The sequence below is a fragment of the Protopterus annectens genome, chromosome 6.part0, assembly GCF_019279795.1.
Source record: "Protopterus annectens isolate FY-2018-M chromosome 6.part0, PAN1.0, whole genome shotgun sequence".
In the NCBI taxonomy this organism is placed as follows: domain Eukaryota; kingdom Metazoa; phylum Chordata; order Ceratodontiformes; family Protopteridae; genus Protopterus; species Protopterus annectens.
In genome coordinates this window covers 1,813,452,061-1,813,468,677 of record NC_056737.1, presented here as the reverse complement: position 1 = coordinate 1,813,468,677, position 16,617 = coordinate 1,813,452,061, and the positions used below count along the sequence as shown (strand labels likewise).

General features: G+C 40.4%; 1 protein-coding gene across 1 annotated transcript in view; it reads left to right on the top strand.

Moving 5' to 3' along the window:
- SPAG1 (sperm associated antigen 1) overlaps positions 1–11,491 on the top strand; it is a 3,545,022-nt gene extending 3,533,531 nt beyond the window's left edge. Inside the window, exon 19 of the mRNA XM_044075164.1 lies at positions 9,865–11,491. Within this exon, the coding sequence (XP_043931099.1) occupies positions 9,865–9,996 (132 nt within the window). The 3' untranslated portion in view covers positions 9,997–11,491. The remainder of the gene's footprint in view (positions 1–9,864) is intronic.
- Positions 11,492–16,617: the final 5,126 nt, after the last annotated feature.

Here is a 16,617-nt window from a genome sequence, read left to right as displayed (position 1 = left end):
AAGCATGGGGGCTATTCAACTGGTACCAGAAGAGGAAAAGGGACAAGGTTTCTACTCCAGACTTTTCCTGGTACCCAGAAAAGACAAATCATGGCATCCAATCCTGGACCTGTCTTCTCACCTTTCTGGAGATTCCAAAATTCAAAATGGCAACACTAGATTTAAAGGAAGCATACCTGCACATCCCAATCAGTGAATCTTGCAGAAGATACCTATGCTTCAAAGCAGACTATATGCACTATCAGTTCTCTGCACTGCCCTTTGGCTTATCTGTTGCACCCAGGGTATTCACAAAGTGCCTAGCTCCAGTTATTGCATTTTGCAGGAAAAGAAGTATTCAAATATACCCATACCTGGATGATTGTATAATTCAGGCAAGAAGCCAGGGCATACTTTTGAATCATCTGGCATTTGTGAAAAGGGTTCTAACTTGTCTGGGGTACACCATAAATGAAAAGAAATCACAACTGGTACCCTGTCAGCAAATTACATTCCTGGGAGCAAGCTTGAATACAACTTCCCAGATGGCTTACCTCACGCCAGAAAAGCAAATTAATTTGACAACCTACTTCAAACAAGTGGCCACAAAAACCCAGCTATCTGCATGACAAATACTGCAAGCCTTGGGGTTCATGGCCTCCTGCATTCTTCTAATTCCATATGCAAGACTGTATATGAGGAAACTACAGTGGTATCTAAAAAGCTTATGGAGTCAACATTCTCACAGCCTAGAAACAATGATTCCTATCATACCTTGCCTACGCCTAGAGTTCCTTTGGTGGGCAGAGGCCTGCCACCAAAACAAGGGACTACCTTTCACACCACCCCCTGCCACCCAAACCCTAACAACAGATGCATCAGACTATGCATGGGGGGCTCACCTGGCAGGGAAGTGCATTCAGGGCAAATGGAACCCAAGTCAAATGTACCTGCATATCAATCAAAAAGAAAATGTTAGCTGTACAGAATGCTCTGACAGCCTTCAAGGACTACATTCTTCCAAGACAGATAATGGTAAAGACAACACCACGGTTATGTGGTACATAAACAAGCAGGGGGGTACACATTCTTACCCCCTCTGCAGACTAGCCATGGCATTGTGGAACACAGCTTTGAGCTACCAAGTGCACTTACAAGCTCAATTCCTGCCAGGAAAATTAAATACACTGGTAGACGGACTAAGCAGAAACCTTATGGACCCACATGAGTGGAAACTGGAACCAAGGATTTTCAACATGTTGACAAGCGAATGAGGAAGCCCAGATATAGACCTGTTTGCCTCCCCCCAGAACTACCAATTGGACAAATTTTGCACAAGGACTCCCCACAAACAAGCCTGGAAAGCGGATGCTCTGTCCTTCAGCTGGAAAAACCTATCAGTCTAAGCCTTCCCCCCACTGCCTCTACTCTCCAAAGTACTACTAAAAGTCAAACAGGACAAACCAAGGATGATTTTGATTGCTCCAGACTGGCTGCGCCAACACTGGTACCCCCTCCTGCGCATTGTGTCACGGTTATCTCCATGTCACCTGGCTCAGACTCCTTCCCTGCTGTCTCAGCAGGAGAACCAGATTCTGCACCCTCAGCTTCCAACACTGAACCTTGCAGCCTGGCTAATTACTTAAACTCTCCCTTATCATCCCTTAGCAAACCCGTGATGGATGTCATCTTAGAGGCAAGGAGGCCTAGTACTAGAAAATCTTATGCTGAAAAATGGAAAAGATTCTGTGCCTGGAACCAATCTCAAGGGATGAGCACAGCAGCGCCCAATTTACCTCATATTTTACAATACTTAACTGAGATGCTTCACAAGGCCTGTCTTTTTTCTCCATTAAAATGCATTCCTCAGCCATTTCAGCTCATTATAACACAGAACCTCCCCTCGTCTCTCATCCACTGCTCAAGCAGTTCCTCAGAGGGGCCAAAAATTTGAGACCACTCAGGAGAGCTCCAAACCCAACCTAGGACCTTAACTTTGTATTGGAGAAACTCACTCTACCTCCTTTCGAGTCAGCTGCTACTGCAGACTTACAATTTCTTTCTTGGAAAACAGCTTTCCTTTTAGCAATCACTTCAGCTAGAAGGGTATCTGAATTACAGGCCCTTATGGCAGTGGAGCCTTTCATCATCTTTCATGCGGACAGGGTGTCACTCAGAACCAATCCATCCTTCATGCCCAAGGTGGTATCCAGTGTGGCTCTTAATCAGTCCATTCATTTGCCAACCTTCTTCCCCAATCCACAGAACAAAGGGGAACAGATTCTGCATTCCTTGGATGTGCACAGACAACTTAGATTCTACTTGGACAGGACTAAACCTCAAAGAAAATCTGAACAACTGCTGGTAGCATTTGCTGCAGGGGCAGAGGGGAAGGCTATTTCAAAACAAACCATTTCTAAATGGATAAGCCATTGCATTCATGTCTGCTATAAGCACCATGGAAAACCTATCCCCCAGGGGATCAGACTTCACTCCACCAGGGCTGCATCTACTTCTACAGTCTTTCTCAGAGGCGTTCCTACCAGGGGTATCCTAGAAGCTGCTACCTGGAGTTCTGTGCATACTTTCACCAAGCATTATCATTTGCCAATTTTCTCTAAATCCAGAGCTGGCTTTGCCACTGCAGTCTTGCAGGGCCTTATAGCTGGCCCTAATACTATCTAAACTCCTCCTCCCAACCATAGCTTTGGGAATCTATCCAAATGTAATGACTGCAACAGTGAAACATGAAGAACATAGTACAGTTGTGTACACTTACCATAAATGTAGATGTTCGAGTGTATTCACTGTTGCAGTCCTGGTTACCCTCCCTTACCCTCCCTCCTGCCCCCTAACTTCTTTTGGCTATACCTCTACTTTCCTTTACTATGCTTAAAAGCCTTTTTGGTGTATTTGCTTTTTTGTTGAAGGTATACCTTTGTGTTTTTATGTTTAATTGCTCCCCATTAGGGGGGCACCTAACATCGGGGGCAAGAAAAACTGATGTAATGGTGTTGGCTGCATGTTTTATACCCCTGACTACCTGACGTCATGGAAGAAGGGACAGCAACCGACGCAGGACCCAAGACTTTGTTAATCAGGCCAACTGAGGGCAACCTGCAAGCAGATTACCCAAATGTAATGACTGCAACAGTGATACACACGAATATCTACATTTATGGTAAGTGTACACAACTGTACTTTCTGACACCAGTTCCTCTGTCATAAGACAGTTGAAAGCCGATATGGGGTTGGCTACCCACATATCCTCTGAGGCTGAGCATGTCTGCTACAGATGAGAATGGGAAGCTGGTACTGATTATATCAGATGGGCCTGGGGTGGGCAGTTCCCCAGATACTTGTTAGGGAAGAAGTTCCTGGTTCCCTTATTGAACTTAGGCTTGACTCTGAGCCACCTAAGTTTGTTAAAGCAGAAGTGTCTCTCAAGAAAAAACAGAAATATAAACATATGGCTCCTGTGGCCAAAAATCCCCATAAAGAGTGGTACAGTTTCACTGAGCGTCATTTCAAGCCCCTTATGGTCTTAAAGCTCCCGCAAAACATCATCTGTGCCTTCTGCTGTTACTTTGTCATATACTCCCTGTAAAAGGCTTTGGGGGGAGTCTGGTGATAAAGATGTGTACTTGGATTCTGGGTAAGAGTCCCTATTATATTCTTCTCAAATCCATTCTCATCTTGCTTTAGGGTTGAAGAATGAGGACACTGCTTCTCCTGATTCTCCTTTTGAGGATCTTTTTTTGGGGAAACACCATAGTAAAAATGGTGGAGCACTTTCATTGGAAAAGTTCCCAGTTGTCTGAAGTCCGAAAGAGGTATTGTGTCGCCTTACAGTTGGACTCTTATTGGGCTCTTCCAGACCTTCTGCAGTCCTTCCTGTTTTGGAAACCTTTCTGGATACTTTTCTTCAGCTTCCCAAGCTCCTGAGTATCAGCACCCTACTCATAAGAAAACTGACAGGTTTTACAAGATACCTGAAGGTCAGAAGTTCTTATACAAGAATCTCTCCTCTGACCTGCAGTTATTTCTCTTTCTACTGACAAACTTTCCAAATAACTGTCTTCTTCCAAGTTCCCCTTCTGACAAAGGTTAGTAGGACTATGGACAGGTGTGGAGAAAAAAGTATTATACCTCGCCACCAAGCTTTTAGAGCCATTAACTACCAGCCGCATATGGCAAGGTATGTGCTATTTTTCCTGTCTAAACTAAGAGGTGTTTTTCCGATATGACTGACTGAAGCTTAGACTTCTGCAATTTCTTTATTGAGCTATGCTTCTCGGGTAACTAGACACTCGTTATCAAATGCAGCTATAATGCTTTTGATGCTTATGCTTCTTCTTTGGTGACTGTGTCAAGGTCTTGTTATTCAAAAGTGCTCCTAACTTAGGTTGCAATCTCTTCCTGAAGACATATAGGCCAAGTTGTAGGATTCTCCCTTGGACAGTTAGAATCTGTTTGGTTCTGCTGATGTTCATAGGTTCATAGATTAATACTAAGCTAACTGCCTTTGCGAGCCATTTTAAGCCTAGCCAATTATCCCTTGTGAGACTCAAACCCTGCATCTTGTGCTTGCAAGGCAAACACCTTAACCATTAGGAGCTTTTTAAAACCTTACAGGATAAAGGGAAGGTTATTCAGGAACTCAAATAGATTTTTCTTTCCTCTATCCCTAAGTTCTAAAGGAATTACCCTTCAAAGTCTTCCTGGATGTGTAGTCAGCAGAAACATTCCTTAAGGGCAAGAGTTCTTCTAAAATGCTGTTTCCTGATAAGCCTGCTCAGGATTCTAGAGGTCTTCTTGTTAACTCTTTCTTATCCCGTCTGGCAGCAGATCACCATGGATTCCTGTTTTTTTCTTAATTTAAAAAGGTTATTTCATAGTTTGAAAATTTTTTCCACCTTTTCTGGGATTCCTCAGCCAACATTCTCACTTTCTTCCTATTCTTCAGGACATTTTAGCTTAGGGAACCAGTCAGCCCATTCCTCCCAGAGAGGCACAGGCTTTTATTCCATAAAGTTTCTGGTCCCCCTGGAAGGAGGGCCTATTCTGGAGCTCTCCATTCTCAACATTTTTCTGAGACTCTCTTAGGTTTATAGGTCCATAGGCATGTACTAGGCTAACAACCAATAGGGCCTTTTTAAGTCTAGCTGTAAATACAGGCTTTTATTCCAGACAGTTTCTGGTTCCCTGGAAGGCGGGCCCATTCTGGAGCTTTCCATTCTCAACATTTTTCTGAGACTCTTTTAGGTTTATAGGTCCATAGGCGTGTACTAGGCTAACAACCGCTTGATCCTTTTTAAGTCTAGTCATAAATACCAAATCTCTGACAAGTTGTGGTACCCTTGATAAGTGTAACCAGGGGCATGGTAGATGAAACATTTACAAACATTGGCTTGATGGATGGACCATTTACAGGTTACCTGTGTCCATTAGAAACATAGGTGCCAAACCGGGGATGAATTTCTTGCTTCCCATCTAATTGCCCAGTTTACACTTGAATTGGGTTAGGGAGGAACTCTACTTCACATGGATGGGGAAACCTGTTCCAGAGAAGTGGTAGTTTCTAGGCTGCATACCTGTGTCTCCAGCAGGTATATATATATATATATATATATATATATATATATATATATATAAACAGGCAAAGTTTAAGTCTTTAGAATGGATAATTTGGACACTGTTTGCTTTGCGGATATGCGGGAGTTCTATTAGGGTAAGGTCTGACAATGCCTTGTATGCCAGGCATACATCTCCCCATAACAGCTTATAGGAGACAGTATATAGGGATAGGGCTTGAGCCATTCTACACAGGACATGTTACTTACACCTTGTACTCTTTTTAATGAGGAACCTCTTTGGCTGTTCCAGTTGTTGGATGCACCTGATTAGGTACATACTAAAATGAGTATTGTACTCAGTGATAATTCTGATGAATGCTGACTGTAGTAGAACAATGACTTCCTTGGACTACAGAATCATGATGGTAAAAGGCTAGATTGCTGTCTACATGTGTCCCAAAGTCCTAATTGAACAACCTAATTCAAGCATGTTCTCACCAGCTATTTCTGCAGAATCTTAACTTTACCTTGCTTCTGTTTCTCAGTGTGGGGTTCAGTCTTCGTCTCAAAAAAAATCTGTTTTGACCCCTTTACAGGATCATTTTTTTTCATGAGATGCAGGATTCTGACCCTGCCTATGATGGATTTTCTTCCAACCCCCAAGGTCACCTTTTTTCCCCAATCTTTTCTCTTCCTGTACAAGTGGTGTCTACAAGGAAGTTTCTGTGAGCCCTAGGGTACATGGGTCCCACCATTCCTATGGTTCTTTTTGCCAGATTCCACATGAAGAAGCTTCAGTGGTATCTAAAGAAAATTTGGCTTCAACATTATTATCCTGGGAGTTTCCCTTCCCTCTCTTGCTTTGTGTCAGACAGAGTTTTTGTGGCGGATTCATCAGATAACCTCTGAATCTAGGCCTGCCTTTTAGAACCCCTTCCCTCCTCTCAGGAGCTGTATGCAAACACCTCCAATCTGGGTTGAGGGGCTTCTTCCAACAACATCTGGGTCCATGGAGTGTGGTTTCCTGAACAACAGCAGGACTATGTCAACATTAAAGAGGTGAGCGCTCTGCTTTTGGCTTTTCAAGGTCTGTATTTTCTCTGGGTTCCAGGTCCTCTCAGGGTTTTCACAGACAGCACCATTGTTATGTGGTACGTAAACAAGCAAGGGAGCCCCAGTCATACCTTCTTTGCAGAGTAGCTCTTCTTGTTTGGGAGTTTACTGTCAGCTGTCATCTGATCCATCAGGCAGTTTACATTCCCTTCAGAACACAACTTAGTGGCAGACAATCTGAGCAAGTTCTGGGCAGATCTTCATGAATGGATGTTTCACAAGGAAGTCTTCCTGGACATTATCCATCAGTAGGGTATTCCTCAACAGATCAGTTTGCCTCCCCTCTGAACAGGCAGCTTCCCATGTTCCAGAGTGCTGAGTCCTCTGACTTGGAAAGTGGATGCCATGTCTTTTTTTTTTTTTTTTTTTGAAGGGATGTTTCTGTATCTGTATCCTCCCCTTCCTCATTTGCCCAAAGTCTTACACAAGATCATGTGGGACAGACTCAAAATCTTATTGGTGACTCCCTGTAAGCCCAGACAGCATTGGGTCTCATTATGTTTCATCTGCCCAGGGGCAATCATCACATACAAGGTAAGAGCGGTCTCATTCACCCTCATTGGTTCACTCTACATTTGACTCTGGTAGATAGAGCTTTCATTCCTTTTCAACATCAGTTTTCTGAGGATGTGCTTTGAGTTTTGCAGGAGGCCAGAAAACCCACTACAAGAAAATCATATATTTCTAAGTGGAAAAGATTTTCTGTTTGGTGTCACAAGCATGAATATTCCCTCTTTTAGTGGGTACTCCTACTGTTCTTTCTTATTTGTGTGAGTTGCTCAAGTCTGGCATATACCTCATTTGTCAGCCATTTCTGCTTGTCTGTCTTTGGATCTGTCATTTTCCTATAGATGTGAAGTTAAACAATTTTTGAAAGGCATCCTTCACATTCAGCTCCCAAGAAAGCCTATTCTGCCTTCTTGGAACCTAAATTTTGTTCTGAAAGGTTGACTCAGGCTCCTTTTGAACCCGCAGCTTCTACTCTGCAATTTTGTACTTAGAAGACTGTTTTGTTGGTGGTTCTTCTGCCAAGAGAGTTTTTGAACTTCAGACCTTCACAGCAGTGCACCCCTTTTCTGTTTGTTTTATGCAGAGATTGAGTTTCTCTTTGCACCAATAATTTTTTAATGACCAAGGTGGTCAATAACTTGTACTTAAATCAATCCATTCATCTTCCTTCCTTTTTTCTTTCACTTCAACATAGTAGTAAGAGGAGTCTACCCACTTTAGATTTACAGTGACAGCTCAGGTATTGTTTAGATAAGACTAGAGATGTTAGGACAGTTGAGCAACTTTTTGTTTCCTTTCATGCAGAGAGGTTAGATTTAGCCGTTTCTAAACAAAGCATCTCCTCTTGGATTTCTAAGGCCATTTCCTTCTGTTATTCTCTTCCTGGTAAGCAGTTTTCTACAATAGTATGTTGACAGCTCGTTCATTCTACCAGAGTAGTAGCCTCTTGTGGTGCTTTTTTCAAGGCTCTAGATGTTAGATCCATTTTGGAAGCTGCTGCTTGGTTTTCTGTATGTACTTTTACCAAACACTATGAATTAGTTGAAGTTTTGGGGGCCAGAACTGGATTTGCTTGATCCCTCCTAAGTATGTTTTTGGAGGGCTTTTCTGTTGCTTCCTTCTCCCATTCCCTTTAGTAGCTTTTGTACTCTCCTGTTAGTAAGGAATACTGGAACAGTGACAAGGAAGGAACACAGTACAGTCATATAGAAACTTACTATAACAGTAGATGAGCTACTTTTCACTGTTGCAGTGTTCTGTCCCTCCCTTCTTCACCCTTTTCTGTTCTGTTTTCTTGCCCTTTGGCTGAGAGATCCTTCTTTCTTCCCTTTCTGGATGCTTGTGTCTTTTCTGTTTTGTTCCTCTTGGGTTGCCCTGGTTCTCCTGGGCCAGTTCATTTCTGAGGAATAGGTGCTAATACATCACTTATGTGCCTTATGTCCTGGATGCCTGGAAGGGCCTAAGCCTTTGGTATTCTGGCCAGATGTACAGCTTTCCTTGGTAGGATATCACTTTAGTAAGGAATACTGCAACAGTGAAAAGTTGGTCATTTACTGTTATGGTAAGTTCTTACACATCTGTACTTTATCCTGAGAGATAATACAACTGTCCATATACTCAGTAGCCTATGTCTCCCACTTTTTGAGCCATGAAAGACCCAATCCTATTTGACCTCTCGTGTCTTTGGAAAATTGGTGGCTGTACAAACAGGTGCACTATGGACCTAAATGTACACCAACAAAGACGACTCACTGAGGAATAGGTTCCTAGCTCAACACATTCTCAGCCAGTGGAATAAGTTTCCACTACAGGTCAAACATCATTAGTACTTTGGATAACTTTAAGGCTAGTCTTGGTGACCGACACACAGTTACACTATAATTGTCTTGTACAGCCCGGCTCGATCTGGGAGGTGAGTATTGAAAATTATGTCATGAAACTTGTGTCTAGTTACAGGTGTAAATGGCTAGGCATCATATGTGTTGAACTGCATATTACTGCTCCTATGTATTATGTCTTGACTGAGAAAACAAGTAAGTTTTACATACTGCTTATACTCATAATCAGTGGTCTGTCAGTTAACTAATATCCATCAAACTTTTCAGAACCATTTAGTTTTAATTTGAAATTTGTTGTCTAGGCTATCAACTGACTTATGACCCATTTTCAGGGGAGATTAGGATGTCAAATTCCTCACAAAGAAAAAGGACAAATACATAAGTAACAGTAGAATGTGTTTCATTGTTCAGATTAAGGTTGAAATGCAGGGCACGTAGGAAAGGATCCTCAACCAAATATACACAGGGAACTTCCTACATTTTTTTTAACTATTTCCCCCCATTTCCATAGTATGTTGACAGCTAAGAGAGCACACATACATGCATGCATACTTGAGTATTTCCCTTGAAATCTTCCCCCAACACACCATTAATCTACAGCTGTATTTCTTACCACCAGAAGGAGAATTTATCTTGTAAGTGTCAATCCTTACCACTACCCCCACACATTGGCTTTATGTAAATTAGCTGCACTGTTAGACTCTGATAAACAGCATATCAAACAGTACTTTCAGCCTGTCAGCTGAACAGCAGCTAAACACATGAATATATTTTGTGTTGTTTTTTTTTTGTTTCTTGATGACTTAAATCTGCAGTATATTTCGTAATATTGTGATGTATTTTTCCAGGTGGCACTCACGCTTCTTAGCACAGCTGACAAGAAGAAAGTACAGCAACTTTTTAGTCATCTCGCTGAAAGACAGAATGAGTATTTTACATCAGAAGATGTCAAGAATGTTGAGAATGAGTATGAAGTTTAAGCAAATGTAACTCCAGGGTGCCAACATGCACTGCAGAAAAGCATGCTGATGATTTTATGCATTTTAAAATTGGGCTTTTGAGCTATGCAAACTTGTACGACCTGCACTGATGACAAAGTATTTTTTTATTCTGAAATGCTTGCACTGGGGAAAAAATAATACATTTTTTTTGCATACATTTTTATGGCTAATATGTTTAATATATTAGCACCACTGGCAGATTTGATATGATGAGTTCTGAAAGCACCAGATTTCAGTCTGAAAAATGTCACATATAAAATATTGTTAATATTTGCAAGGATAAATAGGTATACTGTTATGTAATTACAAGTAAAATAAAATGTATATATAGTTATTTGTACAGATGTTTAATCATAGGTAAGAATTATATTTTAATTTTCACTTTAAGGGCTTAAAGTTGCATTGATGTATTTTTTCACTCTAGCACAGCTTTTAAACTGTTAAGCAAAACCAGCATCATTTTATAAAACTGTAATAAACTGAATTCATGTTCTTCCAGTTTAGCTAAAGTAAATATGCAAGTGTGACGCAGAATTTCCAGGATGCTGGTGACCAATTGCTCTGAAAAATTATTCCCACAAAAAGGCATATGTTTTTTATGTACATAGAGCATCAATTTCAGCTTTTTGTTTTGCATAAAATATATTGTAATGGCTAGACATTTTTGGTAATGCATTAGATGTGTCTTTTACAAGATGATTTGGAGATGTAAAAGGGTACTTAATGAATGTTTGAGTTTTGTACATCAGAAAACTGTCATATCTTATGTGTGCTGCTTAGAAGAGAAAGCTATGCACTGGTCAACATGTTATAGTATGATGGAGTACTGTTCATGGGAAACACAAAAAATGTATGCTCTATGTAGGTCATTAACAAATACAGGCTGACTTGCTATTTAAAAAAAATAGCCCAGATTTTGTATATATTCGTTAACAAGTTAAGATCTTGTGACTTGCCTGATTCAACATTTTCTCAGTGTGTGCAAATGATGTCTTTGGATGGTAATTCCAACCTTTAGCTGATAGAGGAAGTACATTTATTTTAGTAAGCTAGTACCTTGCTATGTACTGGCTGCACTTCTATTGTTTTTTTTTTTTTAATTGCGCATTATTCTAAGAAAGGCCCTACCTCAGGATCCTGTGAACATTTAGATGTATAAAATACATAAGAGCAAATGATACATATTCAGAAAATTAACAGTGTACAATTGTTAAATGTTATTATTTATACACATTTTGGAGTGAGTGTCACTTCAATAAAATTCAGGAAAATAGTTTAACATTATTATTATTATTATTATTATTATTATGATTTTTGCATTTCTTTGGGAACTTATTAATATTACATCTGTTGTTTTTTCGGTCTAAGTCTGACATTCTTTGTCATCTCTTTAACAGTGATTTGCTGACAAAAATTGTATCATGTGTCCATTAGAGTGCCCTGATAAAATAAACACAAGCAGCATTGTCTAGAAGCTGTGTTTTTTATTGCCATTTTTACTGCAGACCTTATTTGCCTGAGTCCTCGATATATTTAAAAGTCAGTCCTCCCCTTGACACACACTGTTGTGATGGGTGTCATTATTATAGCAATAACCCACGCCTGGGTGTGGGTAATGCTAAATTTACCCATGGTTGGCGTGGTTTGGTCCCGAGGCGGCCCGGGACCAAAAGCCAACCGTGGTAAATTTAGCATTACCCACACCCAGAAGTGGGTTATTGCTATTATACCATGACATTATTTAAGAAAAGAAACTATTACTTTTCTTAAATAATGGCATAGTATAATGCCTGTTTACTGCCCTTCCGCAGATGTCTGGCATCGCGGCAGTTCTGATGTACTGCGCCTGCGCAGTACATCAGAGCTTTGCAAAGCAACGGAGAAAGCAAGATCTCCGTTGCTTTTTGTCTCGCTATGTTAAATGAGTTTAACATAGCGAGACAGTTTAAAATAAGCAACGGACATCTCCGTTGCTTATTTTAACTGTCTCGCTATGTTAAACTCATTTAACATAGCGAGACATAAAAGCAACGGAGATCTTGCTTTCTCCGTTGTTTAAACACTGTCTCGCTATGTTAAATGGGTTTAACATAGCGAGACAGCTTTAAAATAAGCAACGGAGATCTCCGTTGCTTATTTTAAAGCTGTCTCGCTATGTTAAACCCATTTAACATAGCGAGACAGTGTTTAAAACGCAGTTATACTAATGGAAAAAAGTCCGGGCGACCGGACCTTTTTCCATTAGTATAACTCGATTTACAACGGGCACGCTGGCCAATCAGCGTGCACGTTTTGGGGGGGTCATGGTATAATAATTGATTTTTTTACTGACTTTTCATATTCACACTGCTTTAAGTTTTCATTTGATAGTTTATTTTTCATATACAAGATGATTTTAAGAATCCTCTGAAGAAAGTGTTCACACCAAGGTTTCATTGGACACAAGGCTGAAGAACTAATCCCAAATGGGGCACTAACCTGTTGCAGGGCGCATGTGTACATAAACACACACACATACACCCTCTCTAATTCTCACCTGACATGTACAACTGTGGCAATAACCTAGAAAATATGACAGCATTTATTAGACACAAGTCAGAAGAAGTAATCTAGGCTGAGGTTGTAGGACAACTGCACTTGCTTTTTCTTTTATAACACACACACACTTGCAGCCCATTTGGTTGAGTGCCATTTTGCCAACAACAGATCTTTGAGATGTGGAAGGAAACTGGAGTACCCAACCAAACCCCTTGCAGACACAGTGAGGAAATAATGATTACCTACAGAAAGAGCATCAGCCAAGGAACAAACTGGGAAACGAAGTTCTGAGAAGCATTAGTACTAGAGAAGTAATCTGAAAATAAATATTGCAAATAACTTACACAATTGTAATGGTGATGAAGGGTTGCTTTCTAAAATGAAAAAAGCAATGCCTCTGGATCTTCAGGCACCAAAGCACCTGTATAATACAGTTGATGGATCTATCGGAGATGGTATAGTAATACATAGACCATCTCTGTTACCTGATTCTAGTCACTACTCAATCCCACCCCCATCACCCACTTAAATTCCAGACTTCTTTATATATACAGAGCATGCATCCAAAAACATGCTACTTCTGCTTGCCAACCTTTCTACTGTCCACCTACCTTTCAACATACTATCACAACCTTCACATGACAGTTACTCCCCAACTTACCCGGCTAGGGTACTCCCCCACCCCTCCAATCAGCTTTAATATATCTCCTCAACTATTTAATAACTATCACAGAACTATTCTCTTTTAAACCTCCTCAGTTAAAATGTTACTCCAACCCTACCTACAAATTCCATAGACTAGTTATCAGACTTATCCACTTACACCCTTCCCTGTCTACTCAAATTCTACTATGTGGAGACATACATCCCAATCCAGGCCAACTTCCCCACACATACAATGCCAGCCCTGCAAATACACCTGCCTCACCACTTACAAATAACTGGCAGCACAATAACTCAGACCTTTTAATATTAAATCTCAACCTAAGAAGGCTACTCAACAAAATCTATGAATTTCATCCAAATATTGCTCACTACTCAACACACATAACACATATCCATCTCAACAGAAACCTGGCTCAAGCCACACATTCTAGATCAGGAAATCCTACCCCTAGACTACAATACCCAAAGACAAGATTAGGACCCATAAACATGGTGGTGGAGTAGCAATGTTATATAAAGATAATTTTAAACTTGAACGTTTAGACATTAGCCCCCCCAAACCCTATCAAACATGGAAGTACTAGTCACCCACCTCCAAATAAACCATAACAAAAATGTTATTATCATAACCATCTACTTTCCCCCAGGCAACAACTCATCTGTACTGAAGATATCCTGAGCTGGTGCGCTTCAACACTAAGACAGGAAACAATTATAATGGAAGATTTTAATCTCGACTGGGACACTTTGTCCTCTAACAGCCCCTCGGGCTATATTAATCTCCGTAGTTTCTCACAGTTAATTCTTAATCCAGCCATGGTTGACAAACACAGCAATAAACAATCTATCCTAGACTGGGCCCATATCAATAAGAATCCAAACTCTTATCACTCAGGTGGTCTTCTAGATAGCCTGAGAGAACACCTACCTACCTATCTGATAAAACATCACTCTTGTCCCCTTAGACACATCTCTTACAAATAGTCCACAAGAAAACTAACTTTTCTCCTAAAACTTTTATAACACTCCTCCAACAAATCAGGTGGTCCCTTCTAAAATATCTCCACCTTGAGCTTGTCAGTTTATTACTTCAGTGATAAATTTCTCACCATCCTAAACAGGCTAGCCCCCCTTAGGAGAAAACACATAAAAGCTACACACATTCCCTGGCTATCTTTGGACACAAAAAGTTCCTCAAACAAAGAGACAAAGCATGGCATAGTCACCAGCTCTCTAAGAACCCAATTACCCTTCAGAACTACTGATAACTTCGTAATCTACTAAAAAAATTAAACATGACAAAAAACACTATACGGTAATCCAAAAAAAAAAAAAGCATCATATAATCAAAAAAAATTCTGGAGAGCTATAAACCAACTGCTCAAACCCAGTGAAGCCACTACCCCAATTCCAGCAACAACTGACTCCTCTGACAACATAGCCTATCATTTCAACAATCACTTCATTAACTCCATACTATCATTAGTAAAAAAAAAAAAAAAAAAAAAAAAAAAAAAACAATAACCATTCTCGTCTATCAGTACCCATAAAATCAGAAACAAATCCTGATTCCTTCTACATTACCCCCATACAAATTCACCACATAAAAAAAAAATACTATCCAAACTTAAACACTTTTCCACTGTTGCTGATCAACTGCCCAATAAATACCTCAAACTGGCTGCAGGAGTCATTGCTTACCCCATATGCATACTTATAAATCAGTCCATCACTAAACATTACATGCTTCACTATGGAAAGTATCTCATGTAATCCCCCTTCCTAAAGGTGGTACCTCCACTGATTTTTCTAACTATAGACGCATTTCCATCCTCTCCCCTATAGCAAAAATACTGGAAAAATGTATCCATACCCAACTTTTCAACCATGTCCTGAAAAACAACCTTATATCCCCCACCCAACATGGTTTTCAACCTAAACATAGCACATCAGCCCTAATTAGTTTCATTAACTCAATCAACACAGGAGCAATGGTTTACTCACCTCCTCAATATTCCTCAACCTTTCCAAAGCCTTTGATACGGTTTCCCACCAGCAACTTATTGATGAGCTAGATTCCCTTAACCTCGCTCATTCAACCCTTACCTGGTTCATTAGCTACATAACTAACCATCAACAGCCAGTTAAGCATCAAATGAACATCTGATATTGTTAATTTTCATTCATTCCTTACTGATGTGTCTCTGTTCCATCCACAGAACTGACTCTGCCAATACAACAAGCTCGTGCTAGCCAAAAAACTCTCGAGCTAAGTTTTACCCATAGTGCCCCTCTCCTCATCTCCTCAGATCTCGTTTGTTGCGTACTTCTCAAGACGTGTCAAGCCAGCTCTCAGCTAAGTAGTGGATATTTTTTTTACTACTTGTATTTTTTTTTACTAAAATTCTCTCAAATATTTGCTTCTTTAGTTGATAGTTTCACTTACCCCGTGTTGTTTCTGGAGATGTTCTAGCCCCTTTCTTACTATTTTTTGGTATTCTTAGTACCATTGTTGGTACAGGCCCCTCCCTTACCGCTATGGTCATTGTCATACCATTGTTGGTATTCCTCTTCCTTTCCCCTTCTTTCCTTTCTTTATTAAAAAAAAAAATCTCTTTCAAGCTGTGTGTGTGTGTTTGCCTATTTTTGGCTTCTCACTTGAATTTGACATAGTTAAGGTTGTGTCTTGTTTTATATTGGTATAATGCCTGATAAAAAAGGGACAACTCGATTTAAGTGGTGCAATAAATGTGGAGAAGGATGCCCAACTCGAATGGGCATCTCTCTTATGTCTACTGTCTTGGAGTTCCTCACCTTTCAGGTTCAACCACCTTGTGAACTCTGTAAAGGGTTCAGCTTTCGCACTTTAGCAGAGTGTAAAAATAAATTAATCTTGAAAGCACTACTAAAAACTCCCTTTTCGGAGGCACTATCTGAGGTGGCGGTCTCAACACCTCCTAGTAAAGAAAGTAAAAAGAGAAGTCACTCGGTTCCGACATCTCATAGATCTAAGGAACCAAAGTATTTATTTATTTATTTATTTTATTTATTTAACATTTGTTGACCGGGAATGTCCGACTAGGTTCCACAGAGCCTGTTTTCAGCGGAGGCCCGGGGAGAAACGCTCCAGAGTCTTTTAAGACTATTACTAAACCCAAGTCTAAATTGCCTAAAATGTCAGCACCTACTCTCTCAGCACCAAAGCTTGAAACTCTTTGTGTGGTGCCGACATCAGCACCTTCTTCGGAACCAACAACCGTAATTTCCGCTATGGCACCGATAATTCCCTCTGTACCAGACACACGTTCGGCACCAACAATAGTATCTCCCTCCTTTTCACAGTAAATGGGTCCTTTGACCTTCGTGCTGAAAAGTTAATTTTTAGCCAGGACAAGA